Source organism: Pteropus medius, unplaced genomic scaffold (genome assembly GCF_902729225.1).
Source record: "Pteropus medius unplaced genomic scaffold, Ma_sr-lr_union100, whole genome shotgun sequence".
Taxonomy (NCBI): domain Eukaryota; kingdom Metazoa; phylum Chordata; class Mammalia; order Chiroptera; family Pteropodidae; genus Pteropus; species Pteropus medius.
The window spans coordinates 27,314,501-27,339,971 of NW_024349801.1; the positions used below are offsets into that span (position 1 = coordinate 27,314,501).

Sequence of the window (25,471 nt, forward strand, 5' to 3'; positions counted from 1 at the left end):
CAAATACCGAATCTCATGGGGGTTCGCTTTAGTGATTTTTGATAGTAATCTTTGAAAAAGACCATCCTGCACACCATCTTGCATTTTCATTCAACGGATGTTGGAAAAGGGAAGAGGTTTGCTTACATTGAATGTCTGCCATACACCACACTCTGGAGATGCTTTCTGGTCCATTTCTTAAGCACATACTATGTGTCAGATGCCAGGCACTTTAGTTTTAGCAACCACAAGATAGACCCCGTGTCTGCCTTGCTGGAGCACACACTGAGCCCAAATGCAAGTTGAAACGAAGACTTGAAGGAAACAATTTCTGAGTCCCACAGCAGGGGCATTCCTACTTTAGATGGATAGTGAGAGGTCTCTGAGGGTGGCATTTAGGCTCAGACCTAAAGAATGAAGGGATGAAGGGACCAGCCTGGCAGCGGGTTGGGTAAGGACATTGAAGGCAAAGGCCAGAGGGTAGGTAAGACCTGGCAGGTTCCGGGGAAGGCTGGAGGTTGGTAAGTAGCTGAGAAGTGGTGGGCAGTGAGGTCCGAGGTTGGGTGGGCCTGCTGATATGAATTGTTCACCTTAGAGAAGCACACAGGTTTTATTCTGAGAGGAACAGGAAGCCATTGAAGGATTATCTTTTATAACCTCCTGATTATGCAAAATTGTCACTATGAACATTCAGGTGTTCTCTTACTGGGCAATACCAAAACCAGCACTGGGTCTGCCTCTCAGTTTCTATCGGTTTGTTTGGTTGGTTGGTTTTCTCTTCCCTTGACCTCAGGCAGTCACTGTCATTTCTTCTTCTGTTGTACCCATTCTCAGGTCACTCTCTCCCCTCTACTCCCCTTCTGCCCTTGAGTCAGTGAGGCTATGAATGAAGCCTAGAGCAGCGATTCTCAGGTTCCAGGGAGCTTGTTAATACACTGCTTCCTGGCCTCAACTTATACACAACTTATACAAATTATTGGGGGGTCCTGAGGTGGGCCCAGAAAGCTGCCTGCCCAGGGGCTCTGGTGCAGTAGTTCCCCACTTGAGGAATCTGGGGTATTATTGAGATTGCATTCTTCTATGTTCTCTGCCACCCCCAAACCAAGTGAAAGCAAAGATCATCTCCAACTTGAGAAACTGACCGAAACAGACCTGAGCTGTGTTCCACGTCTCCATTTCACCAGTGTGAATGCTGCCTTCGGAGGACAGGACAGAAGATGGAAGTGAGAGAGAGGGGTCTCTGGGTGGGGTGAGGTGCAGCCCAGCACTGGGCTGGGCTCTGGGACGAACCAGCACTCTCCCAGGTGAGAGCTCTGAAGCGGGGCAGAGGTAACTTTACCCCATGGGTGTGACCACTCTTGCATTAAATTTGTGGGTGTCTGACAGAGTCCTGGTCTGATGCCGCTGTTCTCTGCCTGTGCCTTCACTCCATGGACGAGCACTTCAAACCATTCTAGACCTCTTTGTCAGGTAGGGTTTTTAGGAACCTCTAAAGAAAAATAAGGAATTTTAAAAAGATTTCTCATTTACATTTTCAAATGTTTAAAAACTTCACTGCTATAATGGGGGGCATTCTTGTTACACAGCCTCTATCCCTACTGTTATGTGGCAAAAGCTCTCTCCTCCTAATCACTGTGCACCAATGGGGGACTCCCAGACAGGAGGTGGGAGTGACATTGTAAATGCAGGGCTCCAGGCGGGAGAGGAGCAGTTTAACAACGTAAAGAAACGCTGGCCTGAGACATTTTCCCATTTTCCTTGCTCTTCCACTCACCAGCTGGGTGACCTGTGCAAGTTACTCTATCTCTGTGAGCCACAGTTTCTTCCACTATAAAATGGGGAAAAGGTACTTTCCCTCACAGGGCGGGATCTTGTGGGGATCTGAATAGTCTGTATAAATACCTAAGTGCTCCATAGACATGAGCCGTGAAGCATGCAGAGAATAAGAGGACCCACAGTATAGATGGAAGGTAGGCGTCATGTTTGGCGGGTAGGCATCTCAAGATGGTGGATATGGAAACACTTAAAATAGTGTCACTTTCAGGGCATCTGTGTTTTCCATAGAAGCAGAGAGGAGGTGATGAGGTGCAGGTAAGCTCACTGTGGTCCCTGGAGGTGTGGGACCCTCAGTTTACACTTTTAGAAAGTGAAGGCATTCTCTTTCCCAGGGTTGTTTGAAAATGAAACGAGGTGTATACACCATCTAGCGTAGACTCCTGTAAGTAATTGGTGGTTGAATAACTGTTTATATCGTGGAACTGGGGTGGTCCCGGAGTAGACTGACTAAGATCACAGGATCAGCTCAGCCAGGTGCTCCAGAGTTTCCCCAGGGAGAGCAGATGGTGACCGAGTCCTAAGAATCAGACAGACAAGGACCTTGCTCTTCCAGGGACCCAAAAAAGGAGGTGGGGAGTGGTAAAGAAAAAATTTGGACTTGACAGCAGAGCTGTGGAAAGAATGCCAGGAGAATGCAGGAATGCAGGCGAGGGCTGGAGTGGGGGGGGGAAACCTGCTAAAGAGGGTGATCTGAGGGAGGTGTTCTCCTGGGACAAAGGGCCCAGCTCTTGTCACTTTTCCAGTTCTCTTTTGTCAATATCCTCTTCCTTGTACCTGGGGATATTTCTCACATGTGCTGTTTCCTCAAGAAACCTGAAATTCTCCTGGATTCTTTTAGTCTCTTTCTCAAAACCACCTTCTGTTTGAATTCAAATCACGACGCAAGGCACAAGTCAGGCCATCGATTCAGCCTTTTACCTTTTCAGGTACCCTTCAGGAGTACCACCGTTTTGTGCAAATGTATATACGTGCTTGGGACAAAAAATTCAAGTTATAGAAAGTTAGATAGGGAAGAGTGTCTGTCCCACCCCACATCCCTTATATCCTCTCCCGGGACAATCCCTGTCAGCAGTTTCTCGGGATTCCTCCCAGAGTGGGAGGACTCTCTGCACACTGCTGTGCACCAAGATTTTTCCACTTAGCAGTAAATCTTGGAACACATCCATATCTAGACTTTAGAGCTGCCTCCTTCTTATTCCGTCATATAGATGTGCCAACATTAATAGCTGGTATCCTTTAGATGGATGACATTCTGGCTATTTGTAATCTTTAACTGTTACACAATGCCACAGTGCATATAGTTTTGCACATACTCTGCAGGTATATACAGTTTGCACAGAAATGTGCAAATGTAACTATAAGATACATTCCTAGTAGTGGAACTGATGAATCAAAAGAAACCGTGGACTTTTTACTGTGTAGCAGATGTCAAATGCCTTCTCTAGATGATGTACCTTTTTACCTTCCCACCAATATCGCAGAAGTGCCTCTTTCTGCATATCGTCCCCAGTTCAGGGCATTAACATTTTTTTTCTTTATCTTTGCTTTATGTTTGCTTATCTGACAAATGAATGGCATCTCATTATAATTCTAATTTTCATTTCTCATTATTAGTGTGATTGAGCATCTTTTCGTAATGACAAATCTTTTTAAAAGATTTCTGGAGGTAGTTACTATTTGAAATACTATTGGTAACTACAATGACTTTTAGTAAAATAAGTGAGTTATTTCTTTTTAATAAGGAACTCATGTGGAATCACATGGTCCTCACTGACTTGATCTATCTTTCCATCTGTGACATAGACCCAGAAATAACTAATTCTGAGTAATAGTTTGGCTTTAGGAGCAATTCAGCTGATACGTTAGTTGCTGGAGCTGGACTTCATGACAAGCTGTTGTCCAAATGCTCACAGAACACTCATGCAACACTGGGAATGTTTAAAAAGAGGGAACAGGGCAAGGTGGGGTTTTCAGGGTCAGAAGGTGCTTACATGCCCTTTGTCAATCCCAAAGTTGTCAACTTCTTGGTTTAACATTTATTTTTTTTTAATTGTGGCTTGAAGAAACATTGTCCTTTTGCCCTTCCGAGCCTCAAAATGACAAGATGCATCGAAGCCTTGTTTGTAAATATTTGGCCTCTTCACCCTCGGGTGGAGTCTGTATACCACTGGCATTTTGCCTCAAGAAAATCCGATGCAAGTACAAACTGACTGATTTATAGACTATTGTCTGCCACTTTCTTGCCTGAGGTACACAAAGCCCACTTGAAAATGAGATATGGGCAATTTCCATGTGTGTGACCTGATTCCTGGATTCCATTAATTATAATAATAGAAAGTTGAACCTGATGACCTCTTAAGCATCCTTGAAAGTCTCAAATTCTGTGACTTTTTCTCTGCTCATTTCTTTCAGCATAGAGTTGTTTAGAATTGGAGGACAAGTAAACTAAATTTCAGGGCAACTAACTACCCCTGTGGAAACATGCAAGACCTTCAAACCAACCCAAAATGCCATAGTACATGAGTCCAGTGGAATGGGTATAATAAAATGAAACTCGCTACTTGGGAATTTTATTTAGATTTAGTCATCGAGTAGTCCTGTAGCCCCTAAACAATTTTATATTCTTATGCTGGTACTGTAATTAGTTGATATCTACTATACAGACACTAAATTGATTTTCCTGAGAATATGACTTTTTATTTCTGAACAGCTTAATATTCAGAACAACCATCTATGTCAGGAAAGAATGTTTATTGATCATCTGACTCCTCTGATGTAGAAACTACGGCCCAGCAAAGTGAAATGCTGAGCCAGGCTCCAGGACTTATGGGTTTTTCTTGGTGGATTTTCACAAAAATTCTCTCTCTCACAAAGAGCCTAAAATACCTTGTAATGTTCCTGTCTTTTTCTAGGGCTCAGTCCTCTTTAATTGGACCTGCTTCTTAACCTGATTTTTAATCTGAGATGGAAAATGAGATATGAAACTCAATTTTCCCTTTTACTTGGTCACATGGCCAGGAATAGCAGCATTCATTGGGCTAAATGTTCAAGTATAGATTTTCTGTTCCCATCCATGATGTGGCATGAAGCTGTGATGCAAGGGGCCTTCAGGGTCACGTGGCCCCGATCTGCCCCATCGTTATCTTCACAACATCCTCCAGAGGAAGGAGAGACAGGCTGTGAGATTAGTTTGTTTATTTTAGGAGGAAACAGGCAACAGAAAAATTAATTCACAGAGTCTTGGACAGAATTCCAAAGGGACATGGAGTGGGGAGATGAGCTAGAGAATAAAGAAGACCAAGCCCATCCCAGGACAGGTTCAGTCCTTGATTTTATCTAAATTGTGGTATGTTCAGTGGCCAAACTCCTTCAGGCCAGGCACAGTGAGGCAGGGGACTGCAGGGACTGTTTGTAGCCACTTACATTCTCCAAGAGATGGCCATTACCAACTGAATACTTTTAGGTACACACACACACCACCCACCCCCCACCACCCCCCACCCCCGGTCCACAAAAAAGAGATGAACTGAGGACACCAGTGCGGATGTGGAGGCCACCGTGTTTGACCTCTCTGCAGTCTTGATCTCTAGGATGGGGTTTGGTGTTAGTACCTCCCCACACTCAGTAGGAGCCTGCCCCCTTCCCCATCCGGTCCCAACTGTGTCTGGTCATCTGGGAGGCAGGGGAGCTGGCGAGAGAGGAGGAGAGAGGGACAGAGGGCAGCAGGAGCTAAAGGTCTATGACTCATTTTCACACAGCTTGTTCCCATTGCTCTGGCAAGCACAGCTGACTGGGGCTGCTCTTCCCCCAGGAGATTGTGCAGTCACAAAGACACTACTCACCCTCAGGGTTTCTTAAGGTGGGATAGGCTGGAAAGCAGTTAGAAATCCAGCCCCTAGCTATAAACACCATTATAGAAGAAAAGGAGCACCCTCCTCAATCGCACCCAGTCACTTATGGACCAATAATTTTGACAATATGCTTATTTCTTATTACAAAAATAGTATATATTCATTGTGGATTACTTAGAAAACTAAAAAGGGATCAAAAAGAAAAAAATAAAAATGATCTCTAATCCCACCATCCTGGTGTACATATGGGGCAGTGCAATGAACAAAAAGCACAGGGCTTGGGATGAGAGTCTCTGGTTTTGAATCCTGGCTCCCCTTGGAAATAGCTGTGTGACCTTGAGTGAGTTATTTAACCTCTCTGAGTTTCTGTATCCTCTCCTGCAAAATGGGGATAATAATAATAGCTGCCTCATGGGGTTATTGTGAGGATTACAGGAGATTCTGTTGATATAAAGCTCTCAGGGCAGTGTAGGAATGTCAAGAGAATTTGGTAAATATTTGCTACAAGTATTTATTTTTAGCTATCATTCTACATCAACCCAATCACATTTTCGAAACCTACCTTTTTCAGTTGCAAAGTAAACTTAGCCTGGAAACAATACAAGGACTCCTTGCACATGTTTAACTGAAGCAGCTGTTATTCTTAACTGAAGTGCCTATTTTTGAAAACATATATTTAATACCTGAGTGATCCCAGATATTTGATGTTTATTTTGAGATGATTTGTACTTCCTATAATTAGTAATGGCCTTTTTATGGTTTGTTTTGGTTTGGTTTGGTTTGGGTTTTTTTTACAAACTCAGTACTATTTAAGCAACCAACCCCTCTAACTTGCTAAAACTCAGTTGCACTTCTTGTCCAGGTCTATTCACTTCATTAAACCAAATTTCTTCTATTTTATTATATTCGCTTAACATGTGATCTACTCTCTTTAATTTTTTAATGTACAATACAGTATTGTGAACTGCAGGCGCAATGTCGTATAGCAGATCTCTAGAACTTACTCCTCTGGCTTAACTGAAACTTCGTGCCAGTGTTCCACAAACAGACCCACACAGTAAGTGCTGGGGTAGAGGTACGAGTGCCCCAGCATGGAATAGGAGCTGCTAGCTCCAGGAGGGGCAGGCTGGGTCCCCGCCAAAGAGGAGTGGTCTGAACAGAGTCTCGGGCTGTGTCCAGCTGGGCAAGTGGCCTTGTCCACCCCAAGAATGGAGCTAAAAGCATGGCAGGGAGAACCTGGCCTCAGTTCTGGCTATCCTCCATTATCTTGAATCCTTTTGTTAACACGCATCTTGTTTAAAACTCATGTAATTAGAAACTTGGCTCTGAGAAGAAATTGAAGTATTTTTCTTCTCTGTTGTTCTATTAAAAATAGTCTGCCAAATTTGTTTCCTCGGGGCCCCCGCTGTGTATTTACCTGAGCTAGGAGGCCAGTGTTCTAACCTTAGATGCCATTTCCTGGTGGGTCTCTTCAGCCGGGATGAAGACTAGTTTCCATGGGGGCTTTGACGGGAAGCCTCTGATTGGGTGGAAGGGGCCCCTTCCTTCCTGCCCCCTCCCTTTGTTCCCAGAACACAGAGCCAAGAATGCCAAGCTGGGATCTTCTGCAGGATAGATTCTCTTTTCCAGCCGCCAAACCTATATAGCTTTGGGGTCCTTTTGCTAAGATAGAAACTATATTTTTAAACATTGGACTGATTACATCCTTCTTTTGTTCCAGACTAATAAAAGTTCCATTGGAAGGTCTTATAGAATTGAAAGGTCTATTATTGAATGAATAAATTTTAAAAATAGATTGAGCACCATAGGAACAATTCCGTTATTATGTTGATTCCTATGGCCTCCACACACACGCTCATGTATACATACATTCAGTACACCCACATGCATGCTCACGTGTGTTCACATACACACCCAGATTTGTATGTGCCCAGGCCAGGTTGCATTCTGCCTAGCTGGAATGACTCCCATAAATTTAGAGCATTCTCGTCCCCAATCCATCATGGGAGGAGGCTCTCTTATCACCTTGGCCAGAGGGCAGGAGATGTGAAATAACACAACTCTCAAAAGTTCCAGTGGACGAGCCAAATTTCACATTAACCTCTTTGGTTAAGACTGATTTCAACTAAAGCATAGGACTCCTGCTTTAGCTAAGTACAACTCCATATCCAGCCGGATTAGTTACATGGTCCCCTGATTGACAGATTTCAGCTTCGGGGTCCATTCAGCAGTTGGTGGAGGTGTATATCTTTAAACTAGTTTAGCAGCCTTGGGTTCTTTCTTTCTTCCCCTTTCTTTCTCTCTTTTTTTTTTTCTTCCCTTCTTATTTTTTTAGTTTTTAAGTCAATTTTATGGAAGTATAGCACTTTAATCATATGGGTATGCATTCATTTAATTAAATGTGAGTTTTAACAGATTTGCACACTCGGGTAACCACCGTCATCATCAAGAAATAGAAACCGTCTGTCACCCTGAGAAGTTCCTTCTTGATTCATGCCACTTGGCAGTCAGTCTCAGCCCCACCCTCAGCCAGAAACAACCGCTGATCTGTTCTCTGTCACTGTAGCTTAGCTTTGCCTGTTCTAGAATTTAAACTACACGAGATTGTACAGTATGTACTCTTTGGTGTCTGTCTTCTCTCAGCATGATGTTTCTTAGATTCACCTGCGTTGTTACATTGCTGAGTAGTATTCCACTGTGTAGATGGTACCACGGTTTATCTATTCACCTACTAAGGAAAATTTGGATTGTTTCCAGTTTGAGGGTATTATGGGTAAAGTTAGCAGCCTCAGTTTTGTAGAACTATGCCCCTCAGCAACAGTTCCAAGCACATCCTAAGTACTTGGTAATTATTAATTATTCCATTTTTAATTTTTGTATTTAAAATGTCTTGTTAAATTCCAAGATGTTTAGTGTGCTTCCAATTTCCAGAGAGACGTATTCTGAAAGATTATCTAAAGCCAGTTCTGGGAATTTTGGACACATTTTTCCACAGAAAACATTCAGTCTTCAAGAAGCATTTGCCAAGATCTGTTCTTGGTCAGCACTATTCTGATGGTGGAGCGAGCAGGGTCAGAGGGGGCCCTGCCCTCAGAGTCGTACGCGGCCCAGCTGGGGAAATGCCTGTAAACTCACATGATACAGTTCTCCAGGGGGCTTTGAGACCCGTGTGGGAGCCAGGGAGAGCTGGGGCGGCTTCTCAGAGGGCACATTTTGGTCTCTAAGGCTGCATCAGAGCTATAGTATTTCCACTCAGAAGTGGGCACCAGGTGAATAATGCATATCCAGACTGAAGACAGCCAACTTGAAATGCAAAGACACTGTGTAGGCCAAACAAAACAGCAGCTGAGGGCCACATTCAGTCTAAAGACCACTGGTTTTCAACCTTGTTTCAATTGGTAGCTCCATCATAGATCTACTTTGTGTTAATTGGGACCTCACTACCCTCAAACAGAATCTTCAGGAAAATTCATTACTCTCCTCCTATAGAGTACAGTGCATGCCTTGAGTTATCCCAGCCAGTTGTGGTATATGCAGGACTTTCCTAAGCCAGGAGGTGTCTGCAATAGAATCATAGATTTATTTTAGGTATGACCCAAGGTCTTTAAGACCAACTGGTAGAACTCTGCCCATTTAACAAACAAGGAAAGAAAGGCTACTGGGTCTTTGTGCGTCCTCTATCTCTATTTATAAAATATGAGTGGTTTTCTGCTCAGTCGGCATCTTCCGTTAGCTATTTTCTGAGCACTGGTGCTCTCACTTGGCTCAAGCATCATTGTATTGTTACCTTTGTGCTAATTAATTTTGTTTCTTTCCATGGCTACAGACTATACTTCACCCAGCCAGGCATCCTTAACAAACATTTTTTGTACCTCCCACCATACACCAGGCACTGGATACAAAGATTTTAAAAATAACTAGTAGATAACATTTTGTAGAGCTTTCTAAATGCTTCACACATATTAACTCAGCAGCACGATAAGGTATGTGAATACTATATTTAGCTCCCTTTTCCAGATGAGAAAACAAGGCACGGAGAGGTTAAGTCACTTGCCCAAGGTCACAGAACTAGTAAGTGACGTAGCCAGAATTTGATCTCAAGCAGTCTAAGTCCAAAGACCACACTGATAACCACCGTCTTGTGCAACCAAGAAGACATCGTCCTTGCGGTTAAAGAATTTATGATCTAATGAGAGCACCCCATACATCCATCTGATAACACACTGAATAAAGTGGTATGATCACAAGCAAAGGGCTCTGGGAGCTTGGCAGAGGGAGCAATTGAGTTCACCTGCAACAGGGGAGAGGGTCAGAAATAATAATAGCTTATATTGATTGAAAGCTTACTAAGTCTCGACATTATATTAAGCACACTAAAAGCATTTTCTCAGGTAATCACTTAGTAACCCGATTTTACAAATGAGAAAATTGGGGCTTAAAGAAGTAGTATGTAACTTAATCAGGATGCACCCTGGTGTTTTAAGGAATGAAGACGGTTTGGGCTAGATTTCTAAGTCCTAAACCAGAGGGGAAGGGCTTGCCAGAGCCAAGGCCCAGCATGAGCAAAGATAAGGGAGCTTTCATGAATTTTAAAAGCCATCTTCAAATAAGCAGATTCAAATTCTCTGTTTCCCCATTTCAGTGATGCACCATCTAACCATATATTTGTAACTTTTTAAAATCAAAAGAAACTAAGTGTGTTTTGTTTTGCTGACCAAAATAACAAAGACGTATCTGCCTTCCATGCCTTGATATTAATCTATGATTAATCCTTAAACTTTACCAGGCATTGAAATTGGCTAGAGAGCTTATAAAATGCAGATCACCAAGCCCACCCCAGGGATTTAAATTCCATGGTTCTAGGGAGCAGCTGGAAGTCTAAATTTTAGCAAGCCCCTTATTTGGTTCTGATGCAAGACCACACTTTGAGAATCAGTGGTCTCTAGGTCCTTCAGATCACTGTTTTCCTTCTGCCTTTATTCAGTCAGACTAAATATCATATCTTAAATAGTTTCTTAAAAATCAGCCAGGAATTTTTGGTATTTGGTGCCTATCTTATGTCATGAAGATAAAAGAAATGAGCAGACCTGTTCAGCCTTAATAAGAAAGGAAATTTCGACACATGCTACAACATGGAAGAACCTCGGTAACATTATGTTAAAGTGAAGTAAGCCAGTCACAAAAAGACAAATGCTGTATGATTCCATTTGTATGAGGTAACTAGAGTAGTCAGATTCATAGACAAAAAGAATGGTGGTTGCAAAGGGACTGTGAAAGGAGAGACTGGAGAGTTAGTGTTTAATGGGTACAGAGTTTCAGTTTGGGAAGATGCAAACAGTTCTGGGGATGGATGGTGGCGATGGTTGCATAACAGCATAAATATACTTGATGCCACTGAATAATAATATTAAAAACTGTTTGCGTGGGGGGGAGGGGTGCAGGATTGAGCAAACAAACCTCTCCCAGCTTTGATAATTCTCTGCTTTCTCCTGAGATACTTGGTGATTTTTTCACCTTTGATTTCATTTCATGATGTGTGACAAGCAATCCTTTTGCAGCTTCTCAGTGACACAGTTCTACGTACCTAGACTTCTTAAACTTTACCGAGCTCTTGTTACTTTAAAACAAGAAAATATGTACATGCAGTCACTCCTCCAGAGATGAATAATGGATATGGTTAACTTATATATGGCAGCTCTGTTATCAGTAGCTTTTCATTGCACTGGAGCATTGGAATGAAGTCTTTTTAAAAGACATTTAAAATAACTATTAGGAACCCAAGTTGAAGTTAAAGTTTAAACACATGCAGTGCTATCAAGGCCAACCGCTCAACACAGCTGGCCCTCGGAGGAAGAGATGCATGTCTGTGTGGCTAAATTTGCACATGCACTAGTGGTGACAGTGACAGGGGTGGCAAGTTTATTTTGGCACTGACTGTAAGAGGCATCCAGAGTTCAAAAATATTCAGATGTCGGAAAAATTATTTACCAATTGTGGTTCTTGGAAGCAAACCAAAGAAGCTGATTCTGGCTAACTTAAGCAGAAAAGGGATATTTGGAAGATCAGGTCATTCATAGAATTAACTGGAAGGTTGGAGAACTAGGCTCAAAAACTAGGTTAGGAAGCCACCACCACTGGACTCTCAATTCAGCCACCTCCACCATGAATAAATTCTCATCCTCCCTATGGTTTTGCATCATTCCCTTAAAATTCAACACCCCACTCTGGTGGAAGGAGATTGTCTGATTCTAAATCCTCTGTGTGTACCACAACCTGCTAACAAGTGGGCAAGGGACTATCTGCCACACCTGCAGCTTCTTTGGCCCATGAGGACCACCCTCCATAGGAAGGGTGTGCAGTAAAACACAACTCGTGTCCACTCCAGCATACAACTGACACAGCATTTTCTTTCATGTTTCTGAGCCTTCAGTTACCCAATTTTGGTCACGAAGGAGACTGAATGAGAAAGGGTTGGATTAGACTGATAAGTCGATCATCCCTTTTGGAAAAGCAAGTTCACATGCAGATCCTTCTGGTGGGTGGTTGCAAAGTGTCTTCCCGGCTCCCAGGGAACAGCACCTTCATTCATCTGCTGAGGATCTACTACCAGCATCTGGGGCTCTCTGGTCCATAAGTCAGTCTTGAATGACAGAACCACTTACTGTTACCTTGGGAGGCAGTTTGTTCTGGCCTCACAGGGATAACTCGGAGTGAAATCTTAACTCTGAATCTTTACATTCTACTGTGCGACCCAATCAATAGGTCTTTGATTTTTCTCTGTTCTAAACCTGGCTGCTGTCAGCGATGAAAATAAACTCCGGCCCATATTCTGAGAACTACCTTTGCTTCCTGGTCCCCACGGAATCAGGGAGTGCCACAGCGAAGCAGAATAGAGAAGTGAAGCGCGTGACCCGGGAGTACCCAAACACACATGGTGACGATAAACACCACATTCGGGCTGTGGTTTTCTCTGAGAGGAGGTAGAGGAAAGGGCTTGGAAAGGGTACACAGGGGGCTTCAGCATTGCTAAACATTTTGGGTTTTTTTATTAAAAATGTATCTGAATCCAGTTTGCTTGTTCAACTGCTCCCCCTACACCTGTTCTTTAAATTCATGAAAACTTTAATGCATGGACCCCTTTTATTTCTGCCTAATAGGTTATTCTCCTCTAGGTGCCTTCTCATCCACCTTAGATCCCTCACTCCCAATATCCCAAAATAGGTGGTAACATTTTGTATTTGTGCTTCAGTATGTATCCATTGGCTGTTGAGTATATTGCTTTGTGGGTTTTTTGTTTTGGGGGTTTTTTTTAGTGCTTTACATGAATGTTAAACTGTATATACCCTTTCAAACTGATTTTTTACTCACCAATTTTCTTGGAGACTTACCTTCGCTGACAGTGATAATCTTATCATCGGTTCATTCTCAGTGCTGTATGGTATTTCATTATGAAAATAAACTAGACTTAAATTATTTAAAATATCTGAAGTGTCAAAATTTATTAAAGTTACCTGATGAGTCTATCAACATTTATATGATTCTCTAGACTTTTATGCATTTGGATGTTTTCAAAATCTAAAAAGAGATGCAAGCACTAAATCAAGAGTCAAGAAAGGTGCCCTTGGGCTCTGATTGGGCTGCACTGAGACTCTGATTCCACAGCTAATCAGATTGAAATTAAAAATAAACTTTGTGGGACTGGCCTCCTCTTGTTTGCCTTTCATGGGTCTCTGCTCCCTGGGGAAATGCCTGAAAGTCTTGACCACAGACTAAGAGGAGTGTTGATTTAGCTGCATGATTCAGAGCATATTGGTACGTGGCCAAAGCAAACTAAACAGAATCTGTTGTGGGCCTAGCCATTTTAAAAAAGAAATTGGCACAGAATGGCTATAAGACATAATTTTTAAAGATATTTACAACATCCTTAAGATATAAATAGTCCGAATGATAAATATTGGTCACAGTTTTGGCCTCCTTAACACCCTTAAAAACTTGGGTTAAGAGAAAGCGATTCCTTTTTTGTTGTGCTTAGGGGACACCCCATGGGATTCCAAGTGGCCTCCAGGTTTTTGTCCTTCTCCATCTTTGGTACTTTCAGAAAAGTTAGACTTTGACAGAAGAGCTTTCGATCCAGGGCCTGCAGTTTTACAGAGCCACCAATCAGTTTTTCCATTGCTCAAAAGGACAGTGCTGGGTGAAATAAGAGACTGGTAAGGACTAAATGAAATTACAGATATGGAAGTAAGCGTTGTCCATGAGCCCCTTTCTATTCTCTGTTTCTTCCCATGGAAAGGCTCCCGGGATCCCCATCACTGATTAAATGCATCCAACCCAGGCAGCCCCATTCGAGGTGACTTCCAGGTCCTGAATCGTCCACTGCCTCTAGCGTGGAGACAGGACCCTCCCTGGAAGTGTGTCTCCTGCAGCAGCGGCTGTGCCAACATGCCCCTCTCTCCATCTAGGGTACGACTTCTGCCAGGTCCTGCAGTGGTTTGCTGAGCGGGTCGACAGGATCATCCTGCTCTTTGATGCTCACAAACTGGACATCTCGGACGAGTTCTCAGAGGCCATCAAGGCCTTCCGGGGCCAGGATGACAAGATCCGTGTGGTGCTGAACAAGGCCGACCAAGTGGACACGCAGCAGCTGATGCGCGTCTATGGGGCCCTCATGTGGTCGCTAGGCAAGGTCATCAACACCCCCGAGGTGCTGCGCGTCTACATCGGCTCCTTCTGGGCGCAGCCCCTACAGAACACTGACAACCGCCGGCTCTTCGAGGCCGAGGCCCAGGACCTCTTCAGAGACATCCAGAGCCTTCCCCAAAAGGCAGCGGTGCGCAAACTCAATGACCTCATCAAGCGCGCGAGGCTGGCCAAGGTAAGCCAGCAAACACCTGGGGCAGCAGCCTCAGGCAAGGGACCCACTCTCTCCTCTCTAAAAGAAAGTGAGGATGGGTTGCCCATTCCAGGAGTCTTAGGGAACAGAACTTGTCATGTGTCAGAAGAGAGCCTCAAGCCTTGTTTAGATTCTGGCTCCTCGCTCTGTGATCTTGGGCAAATGACTTAAACTTTCCAAACCCGTTTTCTAATCTGTAAAATGAAGCTAAGAAGAGCACATCACAGGGTGCTTGTGAGGATTCAGGGTGATAGGGCTTGCAACGTGCTCTGCGTAACTCCTGGTGCACAGGGACGAGTCGATGCATTTTCTACCTGGAAGCTGCTATTCTTTTAGGACAAAATGGAACGTAACCAGCAAATTGCAGAGAGGTAGTGTTGGTAGGACTGGTGGGGTGCTGAAATGCCACCACTAGTCACTCTATGCCTAAGGTATAGAACTTGATGTCACCGCCTTGACCCAGAGGAACCATGGGAGGAAGGTTGGTTCAGCCTAACTTAACTAACTGGTTTTGGGGTCACACCCTATCCCCATTCTGAGCTGTGGCCTGTGAGCGTGCACACAGTGGCCCTGGCTCCCCTACTTCATAGCTGAACCTTTCAGCAGCCCCAGGAGTTTGTGCCCAGCAGGGGTGAGTGGTAGTCTGCTGACCACCCTCCAGTAGTAGAGTCAGTTCTGTCATGTCTCTGGAGAGAGAAAAGCACATGACCCCACTAAGGAAAAGCATAGGAAAAATTATTCTTTTAAAAATATGTGCGCATTTCATAAAATCATTGTCCTCTAACACCAGAAGTGCCTCCCAAGTTTATCTAGTCCCAGTGATCCTCAGAAGTACCCAGTAGCGTTAACCAATGTGAATTCTAGATGCTGTGCCCGAGCTTCCAAATTGTGTGTGTGTGTGTGTGTGTGTGTGTGTGTGTGTGTGTGTGTGTGTGTGTGTGTGTGTGTGTAAAGCTCCCCAGGTGATTCTGATGAGCAGCTGAGTTTGAGAACCAGCGGTCTATCCTGACTCCTTAATCTTACAAGGACAAAGTAGGACAAATGATTTTTCCAGGGTCACCTAATCTGTCAGTGACAAAGCCAGGACCAACAGCCCTCCTGGATCGCAGTCTACCCTTCTATTTTGGCTTCATTTCTTCAGCTAAAACCAGTCCACTGGCCTTCCCTCTTCTAATCTGCTGGTACCCTGGTCAGGAGACGATGTCAGCTCACTTCCCCCTTGTCTTCTGGTGGCAAAGAACCCATGTCCCCTCCCAGATTTTCTTGCTGTTCAGTGAGTGTGTTCTGGTCTGGCTTTGGGGCCAAGCATGCCTTCACCACTTTGCCTCATTCATCCAACAGTTGTTCAGCACCCACAGGACAAGGCCGGGGAGCCTATTCTGGTGGGGGGTGGGGGCGGGGTGTGTGCCAAAACTCCTGTTACAAAATAGTGAGCTGTGTGCCTTTGGGATGTGGACAGTGTGCTCTGAGGACTTCACAGAGGGTGACCACTGGGCAGGTGAGCTGCCTTCCAACACTTTATCTCTTCTCAGCAGCCTCTGTCATCATGCCAGTGTGCTCATACAGCAGAATCTCTCCTGTGTCAAAAAGGCCTCCCCGGCTGCTGTGGCCTCATGTACAGTATCTCTATCTACTCTTTTCCTCTCTACCCAACTTCTGTCCTGGTGTGTGCTCATCTTCTCCTCCCATATTGCTCAGCTACTCTACAGTCACCGGTGCTCCTGTGAGTCACTGCTCTTTATCCTTTCTTCCTGGTACAAGCTACTTCCTTTCTAGAACCACAGCTACTTTTGTTCCAATTCTGCAAGATAATTTTGCTAACCGGTTTATCAGTCCACTTGCTTGCAGCTCTCCCGAAATGATTTCTCTCTCCTACTTGTCCTGAGCCTAATAATTTGTGGCAGGAAGTCTGTTCTTGCCCTTTCAGTGACCGCTTGGCATGTGGTATTTCTCTTCTCCAGCTGATACAGCTGAGCTTAACGTTCAGGGTACACAATACCCAACATTATTTTATGACCAAGGCTGGTAAATTATGTTATAGCCTCTGCAGATCTCAAAAATTTTTGGAACTATTTTTAAATGACCACAGACATATTTAATTTACCAGTCATTGCTGAGGCCTAATGACTTAAGACGCAGTCATATAATTAAATAAAGAGCCAAGAGCTCCCTGGGAGTGTCAAGCACCATGAGACTTCCTGCCATCCTTGAGCATTAGGCCTTCTGGATGGCCCAGCATGGCCTGGGTCTAGAAAGACACAGAATGCTGCTCTGTACTGACACCAGGAATAATGAAGGCTCTTGTGCAGATGAGGGCTGGGGGACAGGGGGCGGTCAACTTGCTGAGCTTACGTCTAGGAAAAAAGCTTGTCTTTTTTTTTCCCCCTGAGAATAGTATCTGGCTTGTTCCTTTTCATAAAGGAACATGTTTGAAGTACCAATGATTCCAGTCTGAGCTTCTCAGTGCCAGTGTGCTCCTGGGGCAGTGCCATGCTGTGCAGGGGGCCAGGAAGCAGTCTCGGGCAGATAAGAAGCAGAACTCAGCACAATGGCCTTCGAGGCCACCCACTTTACACCATCTGCAGTTTTATGGCCATTTGTGAACTTGTTGCTTAAATGGGCAAAAAGTCACCTAAGTTTTTGTCTTTGCTGTATTTATTTATTAAAAATGCTCTTGAATTTTGGTATATTAATCTTTATTTCTTTTGACCCAGTTTTCCTTTTACAAACCAGCACTTATGAAGGGTCTGCAGTGTTCCAGGAGCTCAACGGTTTACATTACACGTTATTTTGTCTGATCCTGTCAATAACAGCACAGACTTGGGCACTATCTTCATTTCTCACACAAGAAAACTGACACTCAGAAAGCTGAAGTAACTTGCCCAAGGCTTCACAGCCTATAAGTTACAAAATACAGATTCAAACCCCAGTCGGTCTGACTCCTTGGGCCAGAAAGCATTCACCTGAAATCCAGCATCTCTTACTCCTTACTATGTATGTTCTTGCTTTCTGCATTAATCTGTCATTCTGTTTATTCTATAAAATTCTCCACCCATCAAAACCCTACAGAAGTTTAGAGGTTTATCAAGCCGACATTTTGAAAACCTGCAAAGGATGTTTTGAGATGTTACCGAGGAGGTGTCAGATCTGAGTTGGGGCATGTCTATTTATAGAACACCATAATTAGGCAGAATTCATGGCCCATCCAGAAATAAAACAAGTGCATCATTTATGTCCTGCCAGTTTTACAGGAATCAAACTCGAGGTGTCATAAAAATGACACTCTTACCAAATAGCTCTTGAAATTTAATGATTTCCCAGATTCTTCTATTTATATGTATTTTTCACAACTCTCTATTTTAAAGAAGAGGAAACCTTTGAAGTGGGTTTTTTGGTTAGCCTCAAAGATCACATCTTGTGGTATTAGTAGACATCATTTTTTGAAGACTGTTCACAATCTGAGATGCCAGTCAGGGTTTATTTGGGGAAAGCCCAGAAAAAGGGTTTAGAAAATATAATTTTATTGTATTCAGCTATAATTAAAATAGCCAAATTAAAGAAATTAGGCTCCTACAAACCCCAAATGAGAGTATTTTATGGGATAAATGAACAAAAGTAAAAATTGAGGCCCATTCGCTATCGGACTTCACCCTTTGTAAATGTTTCCTAAGCATAGAAAAGGTTCCCACCCACTTGGAGATCTTTGCTCAACAAAAAAATAAGTCAGCATTTGAGGAACAACTGAAAATGAGAAGGAAAAGGAGAGGTCAGTGATTTGGGGGGTTCACTATAGTTCTGTGGAATTTAGTTTCATCTTCAAAATGTGTTCTCTTCTTGGTCACATGTAATGTGCAGAGCCCAGCTTTCCGGTCTGTCTGCACTGTCAGTTCCTTCTGTGGAGAAGTTAGACATTTTGAAATTCACCAAATGGAACCAGGCTAGGGTGTGAGAGTCATTCTACAGTGGGTGATGATGATCCCTTTAATGCTTAGGCCACCACGGGGCTTTTAAAAATAGCCCAGTGGGCAGCCCTGAGTCTCTGTGGATGTTCGTAGAGAAGCCTCTCTCTTTGAAGGTTGACCTCAAATGACTGGGTGAGGCCCTCAAGTCCCCTTTGAGCTGTTCAGAATCACACGTGCTGTCGGTACCAGTTTTGATTTCAACAGAATAACAAACCCCTGCTCAAGTGGGAACCTATCAGTTGCTTTTCTCTGCCTCTCTCAGTCTCACACTCTTAGTAACCCATGGGTTCATCTTTTGGGTCTTTAGTTTGTGAACTGAATTTCTTATGTCATCATAAACCCATTTGAAAAATGTGCTGATCCCCTGACGTTAGGTGTTCAGTGTAAGCTTCCAGTTGGGCCTGCAAAGACACGAGTCTCCAACAGGTTGTGTTAAGCTTGCCGAGGAGATTGCACAGTATAGAGCTGTGTTTTCCCACCCTGACTTTTCCCCAAACTGTTCCCAGTATCCAAATTCCATTGAGTGTTTTCATTCCTGCTGACCATGAGCAAGCTCATGGTGGATGTATCCAATGTCACTCTGAGCACATACTTCAGAGTATATAAACACTTGTCACTGGACACAATTAACAAGGTTGTGGCAGAGTACATGTGAACTATAAATTTATGTTCATTTAAAGGGAGGACATCTCTTTCTGAGTTATTCACCCAGAGAAAAATTAACATTTTGATCCATTTGATTTATCCCCAGTCATCACCACAGGACAAGTTGGGGCTTTTCCAGTTATAAACATGGAAAAGGGCAAGCTAGGCAAGATAAGAATGTTCAAAAGCCCCAAGGGTTCAATGTCCTTCACTTGTAAATGAAGCACATGGGACCCAAACTCATCATATTACTATTCAAATATTTAGAGTTTATTAATTACTCAGTAAGGACTGAACAGCCACGAGCCTTCTCTGGCATCGCCACCCCTCCAGCTGCTGGTCTTTGATCTTAGTCAATCACAAGTAGTATTTTCACTCCTCTTTCTAGTGGACAGAGTGCATTCGCATCCAGGACTTCTTCATTCTCATAACAGCCCTGTGAGGTAAGAGCTGCAGTTTCCCATTTGCAGATGAGTAAGGGTCAAACGCCTCTCCTGGAATTGCTCAGCGAGTGGGCACTGGTGGCAGGGCCTCACCCTGGCCTTCTGGCGCCGGGTCCCGCCCTGCCTCCCTCTTTTCCTCTTTCTCCCTCATCTTCTCCTTCCTGTTTTTCTTCTCTCAATTGGTTTTCTCTCATTATAAAGAGCAGAACATCTCAGACCGTTTTCACCTCCTTCCACAGGGACCATCACCTGGTCTGGCCCTCCGTCTGGCATTTATCTGGAGAGACACCTTTGACACATAAAGGCTTTTGCTGAAGTTGACTGGGGACTTCAGCTATCCTGGCTGTGCCCTCTGTTTACCAAAAGTCCTTAGAAAATTATAAGGTGCCGTCCTGCCAGATGATTGCAGTCTTTACCCACATTCTTTGTGGTGTTTATTGTGTTATGTGTCATAACATACCGTTTATGGGGAAGTGGGGAGTGGGGGTGAGTGACCTTCCTGGCTTCTGTGAGGAACAATCAGAAGCCAGGCCTCAGAGTTTTCCACACTATTGTTCTGTAGGATGCAGTTCATTTTGAATTCCAGATTTTTAACAGCTTCAGTAAGATTTTTAATCCATAGAAAGCAATTAATTGTATAAAGATAGGGATGAGGCAGTTGAATGCTAGTGCCGGCTCTGCATCTCCTAACTGGCTGTGTGACCTTGAGTAAGTCATATGAATTTCCTGGAACCAGGATTCAATGAGACATAGGGGATCCCTTCCACCCAGAGCTAAAACTCCATGATTCTAAGGATTACAATTTGCCTTGTAACTTAATAAGCTTCTTAGATGTGACCTAGGTTATTGTCTCAGGATGCCCAGGGCAGGGCAGGAGGTGGGTGGCCATGCAGAGACGGCATAACAGACTTCCACAAAACAGGCCACTGGAACTTCCAGAGGTGGTGATTGAGGCTAAGAGCAGCCTCCAGCATGAGCAAGCCACCTGAGGGTCATGACTCAGGTGGCACTAGGCAGGTGAGAGGAGGAGGGAGTTGAGGCCTGGCACGGAAACTGCCCCAGTTATATCAGGTCTCCAGAGGCCTAGTGTCCAAAGGTGGCCCATTATCCAGCAGCCTCAGTCGTTAGCCATTAAACACAGTGAGGGCTGAGGTCAGGGAGCAGGTGCTAGGCAGTGCGTGGAGAGCTGTGGCAGGTGTACACACCCACAGTCCAGCCCAGATAAAGCAGGCCCCAGTACCAGGCAGTGTTCAGAAATAGGGCGCCAATCCTAGGGGAGCCAGGAGCTGGGTAGAGAGTCAGCCTTCCCTGAGCAGGGACCTGGAAGCTCCGAGGTTCCACACTAGTAGGTGGTGAGGTAGCCTTAGGGAACCCTACGGGGCCTGGCAGCTGCCCCAGTCCTGAGCTTCAGGAAGGAGGATTTGGGGGTCAGAAGCCCTTGTGGATGGGAAACTGAGCACCTGTGGGACTTCCCACTTCAGTTGGGGCTGGCCACAGAGCGGGACAGGTCTGAGCCTGGAAGGGAGCAGTCCAGATGTTCCAGGAGAGCCAAGGCCCAGGAAATGACACAAGGGTGGCTGGTGAGCAGCTGGTTCTCCTCATTTGAATATGGCAGCTCCGCCAAACCCTTCAGGCTACAAGGGCCCTCCTCCAGCCCCATCCAAACCAGGTCAGGCATTACTATCTGAGGCAAGGAAATTACTAGTCTTACCACTTCTCATTATATCCTCAGGAATGCAGTTAAAGCCCATCACTCTAAATGATTCCCAAAGTTTGGGTTTCTCTAGTTATCTCAAAGAATCACGTAAATATTATAGGTTGTCTTAATTTGCAAAATAAGTAAATAAACAAGTTTACTAGTGACAGAAAACTTTAAAATCATATCTCCCAGTCTATACTTGTAGCAATAGCCAGGCAGCACAATGTGTGCTTATGTGAAACATGACCTTTATAAAGATGGAAAAGTTAGCGTTGTCTGGTCTGAGCATGCCAGCATTTGCATTATGTACTTATTTTAGTGTCCGAGTCTTAGCAAAATGTTTTTGGCTGTGCCCAGGGTGTATCCTTACACAGAGGCCCTCGGCTGAACTATGGGATGTATCTGCTTACCCCTTTTATTTAATTTTCATTCTTCCACAAGATTACAGTTGAAGTCTGTTTTCTTTAATAGGATTTTCCATAGCTACATAGTCATTTTATTTTTGTAATCACTGCTCTGTCTTTCATCCTTTCTTATTTTAGTTATTTTCATGACTTGTAAATTACACTGTAGAATTCTAGATGCACAAAGAGAACTTTTGTAATGAACATTTCTTAATGTGCTAACGTTGGAAATCACTGGAAGAGTGGAAATGTTAAGGAATAGGGTGACATGGGCCAAGCAGGATTCACTCCCGCTCAGGTAGCAGTCCTGGGCCTGCTGCCCCCAGGTGATCAGGATTTCTGGGGCTTCTCCCTCATGTACTGGGGGGTCCCTCTCCCGGAGGGAACTTCTGCTGTCCAGCCTGGGCCCAGCCTTTTGCAGAAATACTTCAGTGCCGCCTGTAAAGATCTCAGGGTCTTCACTGTCCACGGGGAGGTAGTGGAATTCTCACCTCACTGCTCGCCAGGCACATATTTCTGTGCAGATCAGCCATTTATGTCTGCTCGTTTCATTTCCTGGTGCTCCTGGGCACTGGCCCCAGCGACCTTTCTCTCTGCATCTTCTGGTTAATCGCCACATTAACCCACCCAGGCTCTACTTATCCCACTCATGCCCTACACAGACACGGGATAGCCACTCAGAGCCACAACTTAACTGTGGCCATACAACTTCCCCAAGTCAGTCGCCCTTCCTCAGGGATGCTTTTTAGAACAGAGCCCCAGGGGAGATCCCCTGTGCAACCTCACTTGCCCCCACCTTGTCCCCAGCCAGGCATCATCAGCCCACCCAGAAAGCAGGAAGCTCACAGCATTATTCCTGACTCTCTCGTCTCCCAGAACCATCATTAGCACGGTATTAGGATAGCAGAGTCATTCTAAATCCTCCATTGGCTCCTAGCTCTCACCAAGCAGAGTCTAAACACAGCCTAACTTCCCCTCTTCTAAGCCTGCATTGCAGCCTCATACATGGCACCGCCCCCAAATACAGCCCACAACGTGTTACCTCTACACCTCCAACCATGCTCTTCCCTCCCCCCAGCTGCAACATCCCTCCCCTCATGTACACATCCTACCTAACTCAGGTCTCAACTCAGATGTCACCTCTTCCCTGAATTTGTCCTCCCACAGCCCTTATCTCCCACATTCCACTTCCTAAGTTCATTCTGGCTCCTCCTCCTCCTGGCCCTTGATGATGGGGTTTTCTCTGCTCACTTCCCCTGGATGGTCTCATCCATTCCCGCAGCTCTGGTCACCAGCTCTCAAACCCATCAGCTAGGCCAGCTCTCTCCCAAGCTCTGGTCCCCCATTTCAGCCATCCTGAGACAGCACTCCCTAAGAGTCCCTCATGTACCTCACATTCTACACACCCAGAACCTGGCTTGTAATTGTCCCCCGTCCTTTCCCTACTGGATCCTTGCCCTCCTCCTGTCCCGAGGACCATGGCTCTGTGTAGGTGCCCATTGTGTGTTGTGACACATATAAGATGCCATCGTGTCTGTCCTTCTGGTGCACTTCTAAATAGCCCATCCTCACTGACATATACCCCTGCAGGTACATGCCTACATCATCAGCTACCTGAAGAAGGAGATGCCGAGTGTTTTTGGAAAGGACAACAAGAAGAGAGAGCTTATCAGCAGGTTGCCAGAAATCTACATTCAGCTGCAGCGAGAATACCAGATTTCTGCAGGGGACTTCCCGGAGGTCAAGGCAATGCAGGTACTGGGCACCCGTTACAATGTCATGAGCGAGGGATGGAGAGGCACTGCCACCTTGCCCAGCTGGTTACTGGGTACACATGTAGGTTTCATGGTTTAGGATGGAGCAGAATGCAATGAATTCATCTTCCTAATGGCGGTCTGTGATAATAGCCTCCTGTGAATAAAGTAGAAGTTGCCTGCCTCCTGAAACATTTAAACAAAAGGGGATACATTTCAAGAAGTCAGTTAAGCTCACATGAGAAAATCATATGAGTGACCCTCTCAGGCTGTGTTCAAGGTCGTTTTGACAAGGTTGAGGTGCCACCTGTTTTTTGGAATCCCAGAATCTTAAGAGAATTAGAGCTGGGGGTGACCTTGGCGGTCACCCAGGTAGCCTCCTCAAGCCGGCCCTGCCTGGCACTGCCCTGTGCTGTGGGATTATGTGCTCAGGCAGCATTGCTGGTGCAGACGCAAGGGCCTAGTCAGAGGCATGGGCTCTGTAGACATAGCTAGACTTCACTGGATACAGCAAGAAGTCCTCACTGAGGATGTTGCTTAAAGGTTGGCATTGGGCAACTTTTGGCCTGGTTTCAGGGTCTCCCTCTTAAGGCTGTAAGTCCATGAGGCCAGTGACCCATGTCCTGTTCACTGCCCTATCTCCAGCACGTGGGATGAAGCAAGTACTCAATGAATATCTGTTGAACGAGTTCATCGGCAAGTTGGTGCATGTTCACGTCAATGGAAGTCCAAACCTATAGAAAAATTTTTAAGAGTTTATTTGAGCCAAAAAACTGAGGACCAGCCCAGAAGCAAAATCTTAAAGGATTGAGAAAATGCTCTGGAGAGTGAGTTTTGCAGTTCTTTTTATACATTTAGAATCAAAGGAGAAAACACGAGGAAGGCTACATGAAATCCATTGGTGGTAGATTAAGGAGGTGAGAAAGCAAAGGGGAGAAATCTCTAGGATTAGATAAAAAGTAAAACGGAGAGATACATACTTGTTTTACATTGGTACGTACAGGGCAGTTAACATTTCACATTTATAGAAAATAGAGACGGCATGGTTATGCCTGTCTAAGGGGTCTAGAAAAGATAGTTAACTGACATTCCAAGAGTATGTTATCTTAGATACACGAAAACAATGGACAGGGCTCGATTAAGGCAAAGATTAACCTTTTATTAATGAATCTATAGGCCCAGAATAGGACTACCCACCACGACCTGCCCAGTTAGGAATTTGAGATCAGACTGTTCTGTGTGGGTACTCTCGGTCACTGAGCTTGTCAGGTTTGCTACATAGCCCCTCTTTCCCGTTCACATTTATATTATAGCAGCCTCTAGGATAGTGAGGATCTCAGACCCAGGCCCAGCCCTGACTCTCACAGGGCTCATAGACCAGCAGTTACCAGAGCAAACCCCTGGAAACTGGAAGACAGCCCTGATCACACGACCCCCAGGGACTCCCCAGAGAGCGAGGCAGGCCTAGAGCCTGTAAGGTATGTTTACAGTCACCTAATACTTTAAGCTAGTTTGCTGTCACCCAGGAAGCTTTGGGGGTTTCATGGTGTGGGTCAGGGCCTCTGTCATCCCTGAGTCTGCTGAGTGTCTGACATCCTCTCCAACACAGATGGTCAACTTCACATTGACTGTGTCTGAGACAGGGGCTGGCAATGTAAAGGCTCGGCAATGACTTTATTGTGATCTTGGCACATCTCAGGGTCACTCAGAGAGCTCACTGATGCAATCTTTAAATCTCTGTTCTCCGCGCTCTCATGGACCAAGCTGGTCCAGCTGACTCTTAGCTGTAACAGTAAGCTGAGTGTATTTCGAAGGCTTTTGCCCAGTGCTGAGAGAGGCCCGTGACCTCCTGGTGAAGCTGCCTGTGTCTGCCTTGCACCCTTTCAGGAGGGAATCTGATTTACCACGCTGATGTGGAAAATGGGGAGAACACTGGCAAGGCCACTTCTATTGCCGACTCGGAGAATTTGGTCCCCATAGCTGATGAGTTGGCAGCATTTCAACA

General features: G+C 44.8%; 1 protein-coding gene across 1 annotated transcript in view; it reads left to right on the plus strand.

The window, feature by feature from the left end:
- EHD4 (EH domain containing 4) overlaps window positions 1-25,471 on the plus strand; it is a 66,802-nt gene that overhangs the window by 35,571 nt on the left and 5,760 nt on the right. Inside the window, exons 4-5 of the mRNA XM_039888442.1 lie at window positions 14,129-14,541; window positions 23,303-23,467. Of these exons, the coding sequence (XP_039744376.1) occupies window positions 14,129-14,541; window positions 23,303-23,467 (578 nt within the window). The remainder of the gene's footprint in view (window positions 1-14,128; window positions 14,542-23,302; window positions 23,468-25,471) is intronic.